General features: G+C 41.5%; 1 protein-coding gene and 1 long non-coding RNA gene across 4 annotated transcripts in view; one reads left to right on the plus strand and one right to left on the minus strand.

Moving 5' to 3' along the window:
• The window catches only part of camk1da (calcium/calmodulin-dependent protein kinase 1Da), a 57,704-nt gene that overhangs the window by 19,249 nt on the left and 28,537 nt on the right, over window positions 1-9,918 (minus strand). For all 3 annotated transcript variants that reach the window (XM_034863379.1, XM_034863380.1, XM_034863382.1), the window contains exons 2-3: window positions 5,948-6,079; window positions 1,720-1,794 (exon numbers count right to left, since the gene is read on the minus strand). In XM_034863379.1, coding sequence (XP_034719270.1) covers window positions 1,720-1,794; window positions 5,948-6,079 — 207 coding nt within the window. The remainder of the gene's footprint in view (window positions 1-1,719; window positions 1,795-5,947; window positions 6,080-9,918) is intronic.
• The window catches only part of LOC117938660, a 25,850-nt gene continuing 16,242 nt past the window's right edge, over window positions 311-9,918 (plus strand). Inside the window, exons 1-2 of the long non-coding RNA XR_004655458.1 lie at window positions 311-367; window positions 2,295-2,296. This is a non-coding gene — a long non-coding RNA (uncharacterized LOC117938660). The remainder of the gene's footprint in view (window positions 368-2,294; window positions 2,297-9,918) is intronic.

Genomic DNA, 9,918 nt, shown 5'->3' on the forward strand with positions numbered 1-9,918 from the left:
ATATCTGAAGTCTCTTTTATATAGACCTTAGTGGTCCTTAATACCATATCTGAAGTCTCTTTTAAATAGACCTTAGTGATCCCCAATACCATATCTGAAGTCTCTTTTAAATAGACCTTAGTGGTCCCTAATACCATATCTGAAGTCTCTTTTAAAAAGACCTTAGTGGTCCCTAATACCATATCTGAAGTCTCTTTTAAATAGACCTTAGTGGTCCCTAATACCATATCTGAAGTCTCTTTTAAATAGACCTTAGTGGTCCCTAATACCATATCTGAAGTCTCTTTTATATAGACCTTAGTGGTCCCCTAATAACATATCTGAAGTCTCTTTCCAAAAATTCAGCCTTGGTGCAGAATTACAGCCAGTAGAGCACAATGAGCTCTCCTTAGTATGTGCCATTCAAGGTGGTGGCCTTGACCAACTGCAACTTTGCTTGTTTGAAAACCATGATTGTCTCTTGTCGTATCCGGTCAGCAAAACTCTGACCACATCTTCCTTTTTTAAGAAACAATTCCGAGCTTAACTCCAGGTCTTACAGAGTTGTGGCCAAAGCCGATTCAAAAGACAATATTCTTTGTTTTCAAGTAGCAGGAAATTCAAGTGAATCGGTTGGAACTCTGCCGTCCTTATGTTAAGCCCGCCCACCGACTCTATACACGATGTGATTGGCTTGAACAGAATTCGTTTTTTCTAGCTCGCAAGCCAATGGAGAGTTGTTAGACTGACCCTGGCTGCAAATTACATTTGCCGCCACTAGGGTGCTTCTAGATTTCTGGGCCATGATAACAGCTCTGCCACTAATAAAAGTGTTGTTGAATAAAAAGGCAACACTTTATCATGAATACATACATGACTTCATCCGTGAAAAAGCATGAATTCATTCATGTAGTACTTCAGGAACTATGATTAATGTACAAGGATTAATAGTGTCTCATGCATGACGTAATGCAGGAACAATACATTCGTTAATGCATCAATTAAGGTATTTGAATCATCACGACTTCTGATTTTTATGATGTTCATGTCTTCTTTATCAGGTAAATCTGTAGTTAAAGTGACAGACCAATAAACTGTCCAGTCACAGCAGTGTGTACATATAATGGAATGAATTGTAGTGTTGTGATCATGATTAACTTAACATTACTTCTTCATTGCTTCATCATGAATTCATGATCAAGTGTTACCAATAAAAATTCCTCTTGAGTATACATTACCAGGGATAGTATTACGAATGCCTTAAACCATACAATCTCCAGCAGAAATAGTTTTCTTTAAGTGGATGCCTGTAGCCTGGATTAAAAATGTCACTGCAGCTATACATGAACACTATTAAACATCAGTGATGTCAGTTAAAAGATCCATTATTAGATGAGGTCTGACGTAACTATGTCACAGTAACCCATTTAGGAGCCAAATCCTATCAACCTATTAGTGAGAATGTTACTACTGTACAGCCACACGACAACAACCGGCTGAAGCTACAGTAGATAACCTTTTGCCCTTATCCCCTAACACCAACAACAAGTTTACTGAATTCCGTGTGTAAAATCATTGGAGTGCCAGTTAGGTTATAGCACATAGCTCACTATAGCCACATTGCCAAATCAAATGATCTCCCAGGGATAAGTTTGGGGTCGGTTTTCTCAACAGCTGAATTGATCAACGCTCCCGAAAGCTCAAGTACATATCAAGAAAACACACAAAACTTCGACTCACAGCTGCATGATCAGGTAGAGGTGGTCAGGGCTCTCATGGATGTCCTCCAGTGCCACAATGTTCTCATGCTTTATCCTGCAAAGCAAAGACAAACCATTGGTAAAAGCGTTTTATTTCATAGCGGCAACATGCATCACATAATAACCCATTAACAGAACTAATTAACTTTTAATTCTACATGATTGCTGTTGAACTGCAAACATTTTGCTTCCCCACTAAGCTTCTGCCACATGTAATATAAACATAACTGATAATCCAGAATAATACCTTGATGGTGTGGTTTTACAATCCAGACATTAGTATCCAGATTTCTCAAGGTCCATTTAGTAGCTTTTCTGGAGCTTTTGTTCACATTATATGATCTTCATCTGCAGAGAGAGGTTGTCCAGTTGTCCTGGAAAAGCAGATTTCCATGTAATAGATTTTTTTTTCTTCCAATTTGACAGCAAACACCATCTGCCGATAAAGATCATAAGACGATTAAAAGCTCCAGAGCAGCTACTAAACAGACCTCGAGGTGGGGTCAATGTGCCTGGAGGCCGGTTGACATCTGAAGACTGTGGTCATGGTTACAGCTGTCTGTTCGATGCATATAATGCAGGACCCCAGGAGGTGCGCCGGGCATTGAAGCTACTTTGACAAAAAAACAAACTACTCCTTATATGTGAAAGAGACGTCCATATATACAGTAAGTGGATACATTTTTGAGCATTCCAACCCCCCCCCCCCCCCCCCCCCCCCCCCCCCCCCCAATATGACTAATTTCACTATCCAAATTGGATATATTTGACCCGATAACATATGGAAAGTCTAGAAGGGCTTCGAATATTTCATCCTTATTTCAAGTAAGCCAAGATCTAAACCGTAAGTAGCTGGTTTGGCCAGCGGATGTCTCTAGTGCGTCTGCCCTATGGGCCCCATAATTGGGAAGCAACCGCTGATCATCTGGGTAATTTCATACAAGGAAGTTAAAAAGGTTTGGCTTCATGCGCCACTATAGGAAGGAACGGGTCTCTGCCTTGAATGCTTCAGGTTTATTACACATCCATGGTATTTTGTGATTAGATGCGCCAGATAGGCTCAACTGTGTCCAAATATGTGCGTCCACGCTAGACACTTCAATACGATCTGTTTGATTGGATAGTGATCAGATATATTTCTGCGCAGATAAATTATATATTTCTATAATAGGTGCATCCAAAATGGCACTAGATGCAAAAAAGAGCCTTCTTCTTCTCTTTAATTTTCGTTGTAATAGTGGAAGGGATGGTACGAGACAGGTTTGTTGAGGAGAGACCAGCGGAGAAATTCATTCTGCTACTACAGTGACTACAGTTCTATAAGACAGCAGGCCTCAGCTGTGTTCCAGCCCTTGCTTTCCTCCTCTCTTACCTTTGCTTTCGCTTGGGAGAGAAACTCCTGTGTGGCGCAAAGGTGTTGCGAGATCTACGCTTGATTAATTGTCCAAATTTTGCCCACATGCCGTTCCCACCTCACTGAGATCCGAACTCAATGCGAGCCAGGCCACATCAGCGTGTCGTCTGGCTGATTGGATCCCAATGAGAGCCAGATCCGATCTCTGAGCTTACACACTCGACAGTTAATGCGTCCTGGCATGATTGGATGACTAAAGTCGCAATAAAAAGACGGCCGGAGGGATGCGGTTGAAAGCTCCTAAAAATAGTCAGTAAATAGGGAGTGTACCGTGAATTGCAATGTTTTTGCAAAAAAGATGCCGATATATTTTCCAAAGTTGAGGAGGAACTATTACACTAACATTTTAATTTACTTGCAGCCCAAATTCTCCAGGGATTTGAACAAACAGCATTCCATTCACAGGGGGACATTTGGAACAAAACCCATTTTTATCTTCCCCTCACCTTTCTGCTTATTTTCTGCCAGTTCTATTCTAAATTCTCCATGGTTACGGCTCTGTGATGAGGGTGTTTCCATCCTTGTGTGTGTGTGTGTGTGTGTGTGTGTGTGTGTGTGTGTGTGTGTGTGTGTGTGTGCGTGTGTGTAGGTGTACATTCATAATCCTAACACCTCATACCTTGTACAATCACGATTGATTGTGTTTATAGGTTAATTCTCTTTTGCATTGTAAACAGAGCTAAGTCCGCCAGGGTCTATCTAACACGAATGCACCCACTTGCACACAAACACAGATACACACACACACAGCCTGTGCGATGGCAGGCAGGCAACGCAGAGCTGAGGCGTGACTCACACAAGTGTCATGTGTCTGAGATAATGACGAGAGCGTAATGGCAAAGTAGAGCAAGGAGGCATTCAGAAAAAGCCTCTCTGCTACAGCCAGTTGTTCTCATTCATGGATTTCTCCTGCATGTGTCCTCTATTAGGCTACTCTACAGATGAAGCTGCTGTGCAATAAAAGACGTAATGTGTGGCATTTTCTCATTTAGTTTTATCTTAAAAAGAGAAAATGAAACATATAACATTAGCTCTGACATAAGCTGAAATGATAAGTTATTTAATTCTTATACTTGATTAACTATTGAGTCATTTATCAAGTAAAATTCACAACCATTCTCTTATTTCAGCTTTATAGGTGTATTTGCTGCTTTTCTGTTGTATACAGTATAATTGTAAATTGATTTTGGACCGATTAAAACCATAAATCACTTGATAAATATTAAAAAAAGGATCCTTGACAAGGAGACTTTGCAATCACTGTTGCACTACAATTTCTGAAAAGTGATAAGAGGATAAGAGGTGATAAGGTTTGTACACCGGCTCTCTTCAGCACTCGGGCTGGGACACTCCCTGGACATTTTCCACCATGGGAAATTAAGTAGAAATGTCAACTATGAGGATGATGCTGTTGGCTTCAACCTACTGCAATACGGGTGGTATTGTTAGCGTTCCTCCAAATTAAAACCATCCAATTCTTGAAGTGTTAGCTCTATATGTCTGCGGAAGAACACCATCCTCTTCCTGGTCTGTCCTGCAAAGTAATCCATCCGATTTCCCCCCAAAGTCAACGTGGTGTCTCACAGTGTGCAGGTTAATTCAGACTGCCAGTCGGCTCACTTAAGCTCTCATGTGTTTACAGTAATGACACTCATTTGTCTAAATTAAAGTGTGAATCTCTCTCTCACTACTGGAGGCCATTCTCATTTTCTCTAATGTTACACAGTGCAGCCGAACGACCAATTTTATTGTCTCTAATAGAATAATACATCTCTATTGCCACAGCGCACAGAAGCCCGGCAGTTTGATATCTCTTTGTAATCGGGTGGTTACACGCTCGTGTGCAACAGGGAGACAAACAGATAGTCCTTTATTCGAGTCCTGTGTGTTTTTTTCTTCTGAATTTCTGAGTTTTTTTGTAGAACGTATACCTTACCTCCCTTTCATGCTAGTCTCATGGATCTGTGTGGAACACTGCACGGTGTATCCAACATGGCATCGATCCCAGTACACATCGCTTCCAACAAATGCAAACAATGTTGGTATCTTTTTAATAATATAACTATTTAGTTTATACTCTTTATTGAGAAATTACAATTTACACTGAGTTTTTATTACACACAGGCCTGAAATACACACACGCTCAGGTCCTATACATGCACTAATGAAGAGCCTGAGTGGCTTAGGGGGTTCAGTGCCTTGCTCAAGAGGTAAACTGGCATCTCTCCAGCTACCACTCCATACTCGGTACTTTGGGCCAAACGGGGACTTGAACTAGCAACCCCCCAGTTCCCAACCTATCAGTCTACAGACTGAGGTACTGCCACCCCAAACATAACCTCTATACATTACATAGACAGTATACTGGCCCTGATAGATTGGATCTTGTTATTTTAGGTGGTGCTTCGTATATATCAAAATTTTGGCTCGGGAGTGTTTTTTTGACGGTTGAATAGTTTTTAAAAATGGATGTCTTTCAAAGCAGTTAGGGCATTTCTGACTCTGGCAATAATTTAGAATTCAGAATGACGAACTATAACATTCACATTTACTTGATATCCAGCAAAAAGAAACAGGATACAAATAGAGTTCCCTGCAGGATTTGTGTGAGTAATATTGTGAAGCCGTGTTGAGCTCAGACAAAATGAAGTTCTCAATCGTGATGTGTGTATCTGTGGTAGGTGGGCTGTGGATCGTGACCTGGGGGTGGATTTCTGGGGTGTACAGTTGCCCCGGTTACCAGGAATTAGAAGGCTTATGTTTTGTGTGTGTGTGTTAGTCTAACTGCACTCACTTCCTCAGCACAGCGATCTCATTCTCGATGCTGCTCTCTTTCCCCTTCAGAGCCTTCTTAGGGATGCACTTCACCGCAAACATCCGTCCGGTCAGCTTCTCCTGGGCCAAGACCACCTCAGAAAACGCTCCTCTGTTAACACATACACAAGAAGTCAGGTGAGTCACATGCAGATCATTCATTGGATGATGTAACCTGGCAGCCTCTTTCCATAAACAATTTGTACATTTAGCTATGAAAAGTAATGCACTGAAATTCAGATTTATTCTCCAATTTTAACAGTAAGCCCCGCAATGGCTGAGGTGGTCAGAGTGGATGGGTGGTAGAGCTGAAAATACAGAGGTGAGAAACAAAATGCAAAATAAAACAAAACTTATCCTTAACTCTCCACCCTTACATAGACCAGCGTGATAAATGGTATATTCTGAAGATATTCTAGTAGCATAGAGGCGGACAAAGACAAGTTGTTTGATTTCTTCCTGCCTGAAATCATTCCAGACGTTTCATGCAGTAAGAGGTTTAACTGTGATTTAGTATTGCACTTCCATAAATTTGGAGCAGAAGATACACATACAAAAAGAGCCCGAGATAACCTTACTTGTAGCCCCTAGCGTGGGTCAAGCTCCAAAAACAGTGCAGTGCCCCTTTAAACCCTGGCATTTGGTGGTTATTTCCTGTAGTTGGTTGATTAGGTTCTACCCGTTCTCTTAATAAATCCATAGTACTACCACTCCGAGAACTGAGACTCACACGGTCAGTGCCATTGCTTTAACCAGCAGGAAACGTACAGTATATAATCATGAGTAAAAAAAACAGTCATTGTACCCCTAGATTTAAAACTATATTAAATCATTTGTGTTGCCTTAAAGATCCCATCTACAAAACGTTACGGGGATCTGACAATCTTAATATGCAGAAAATTACACCGTCATGACAATGTGATCGGACCTGCCAAGTAGAACATTAGATCATTAGCAATCTTTTTGTTTATTCACTTGTAACGACGGCTACAAGTCGACACTATCAAATCTTAGTTGCCTGCATCATAAAATTTGATGATACTTAATAATAATCACAAATATTATATAAAAAGTATTTCCATTCTTGTATGTTTGCGTTTGTGTTTGTGTGTGTGTGTGTGTGTGTGTGTTTGTGTGTGTGCACCAGGACGACAAGCAGGGTGATGAATGAAGATGAGCCTATTGCGAGTTAATCTGCCCAAACCGTGTTGACTCCTGTGTCGATCTGCCATCAGCTCTACTGATGTCGCATTAGGGTAAATATCTCTTCTCTCTTCGTTTCTCTCCTCTTCTTCTGTCTCTTCCTGCACGACGTTGAAACTATCTGCAGCTTACACAAATCCAGATTTATAACGTTTTAAGATACGCTAAATGCACCATGATATTGAATTTAAAATCACAAGAAGGCTCTTTTTTAAGGCCCTTCATGGCCTGTCTGCTAGCTATACTATACTTCTGACTTTTTAGTCCAATATGAGCTTGTACGTAGCTTAAAAAACCTCAGCCAGATGGGTTTTTTCTTTTTCTGTTTTGGAGTCCTTAGAACTTAGCGGTAAAAAGACAATATCGATCAAGAATGAGCTGACTGTGGAAATAATGCTGGCTGAGTCAGTATCATCTGTTAAATCTCTTCGTATAACACACTTTTATAGGAGATCGTTTTTTTTGCATTGACAGATGTTTTTGTCGACTTTGGGACAGAGGAACAAACCCTTAACACAACATTTGAATGTTATCACCTTGTGAAGTTGTTACAGTGCATTGGCATGTTCTAGAAGGCGCACTCATCTTCAGTCGTCTCTCTGTGAACTCCCCCAAAAATGTATGCTGTATTGTCTATTAGGGGCGGCTGTGGCTCAGAGGTAGAGCGGTTGCCTGCCAATCGGAAGGTTGGTGGTTCGATCCCCGCCGCTGCAGTCAATGTCGAAGTGTCCTTGGGCAAGACACTGAACCCCGAGTTGCCCCCGGTGCTGCGCATCGGAGTGTGAATGTGTGTGAATGTTTATCTGATGAGCAGGTGGCACCTTGTATGGCAGCCCCGGCCACAGTGTATGAATGTGTGTGAATGGTGAATGTTTCCTGTAGATGTAAAAGCGCTTTGAGCAGTTGTTAAGACTGGAAAAGCGCTATATAAATACAGCACATTTACATTTACATCTATTTGACAAATATTACTAATATTTTATAATAATATTAAGACTGTGATGGCATGTCGCTATGAGTCAACTTGCCAGTCTCTTGCCCACTTTGCCTAACTCCTGGCAGCTATGCTAGCCAGTCCATCAAGATTTTCAAACGTGAACATCAGAGTATCCCCGAGAAAAAGGTGGAGAATACATGCACCAGCTAGCAAGAGCATCACAACATTAGCATTCCTTTGAAGTGTTTTCTGGCCTCCACACACTCCTGGGGTCAACAGTTGGCTTTTTGCTAAATGCTCCACCACCAGCTAGCTGCTAACTTCACTGTCTGCTGTAAAAAAAATATATATTTATACACTGTATATCAGTCAAAACTCAATTCATGAATCACCTTTCATCTCTCCATTTGACATGCCTGCCTGCTTGAAATAGAAGGCTTGCATCAGGTTGCCTTTTTATAAACCGTCGTCCACTGCACTTCATCAAACCTTCCTTCTCCTTCTCCATGCTGAGGTTTTCATTCCTTCATTGTTACATTTGTGTGTATTTCGGTGTGTATATCTGGGCTGTAAGTGTGTTCAACCTCCTGATTCGAGTGGGAAGAGTCTGCTGTGAATGAGCTCTCTATCACAGCGACATGTGCTGCTGTGCAGAAAGCCCTGGAGCTCTTGAGCGAAGCACATTTGACAAGCTGCCTATCTGTCTGCCACCAGGGTGACTAGCAATAAGAACACCAGCGTGCCAACACAGCAGTAAACACTTTGTTTCCGCCGTCCCTGAAGCGCTTGCTCCAGGTGTTTTCCTCACGCCTCTCAGCGAGAATCTCGCTCTCTTCTCACCTTCACTCACCCCTCCTCTCCCTCGCTCTGTCACCCTCTCTTGGTTTGTCACCACACATTCCACACATCTTTTACAGCGACAAAGTAATCATACTGCCGGTTGCCCCTGGTGATCAAGGTGGACTTTCTTGTGACCAATCAGATCTCTTCAATTGCCACACACACACACACACACACACACACACACACACACACACACACACACACACACACACACACAAACACACACACACACACACACACACACACAGACTAAAGACACCTGCATGCCCAGATAATGGCTGTTGTGGGTTTAAGCACACTACTAGGGGTGGGAAAATAAATCGATTCACGGATGTATCGTGATTGTTTTTGCTATTTTTTAAATCTTAGATATTTTTTAATGATTCACCTTAATCTTTTATGTTTACACGGAACTGTCCGCGGCGATTACATCATCATCATCAACAGAGCGAAAGCAGAAATGTTATGTACTTCTTTACGAACTAAATAAATATCAGACCAAATGACATGTGATGTGCACTATTTAAGGAAAACCAAACAATTAGGTTTTAGAAATGTAGCATGATGTATTATTCAACTTTTGTGTTTTTGGTAAAGAAAAAAGAAAAAAATCGCAATTCTTTCAAATCGCAACACTTCTAGAATCACAGTACATGAAAATCACAATACAAATCGTATCGGCACCCATGTATGGTGAAAGAATCAAATTGGGACGAAAACATATCGCCCCAGCTCTACTCACTACCTCTCAATCACTGTCCCAACACAAACTCCGGGCCTGTGTATGTGTTTGTGTGTGCGAGAGTGTGTGTGTGTGTGTGTGTGTGTATGTGTTTATATGCGGGGTAGCTTCTAACGAACCAACAGTACAGCATCACAGCCTTAATCTGCACTGAAGTCCATTTGTCCTAATCCCAATAATCCCACAATTAAACGGATGCGGGGAGACAGGGTCGGCGTGGTGGTCC

Source organism: Etheostoma cragini, chromosome 23, assembly GCF_013103735.1.
Source record: "Etheostoma cragini isolate CJK2018 chromosome 23, CSU_Ecrag_1.0, whole genome shotgun sequence".
Lineage (NCBI taxonomy): Eukaryota > Metazoa > Chordata > Actinopteri > Perciformes > Percidae > Etheostoma > Etheostoma cragini.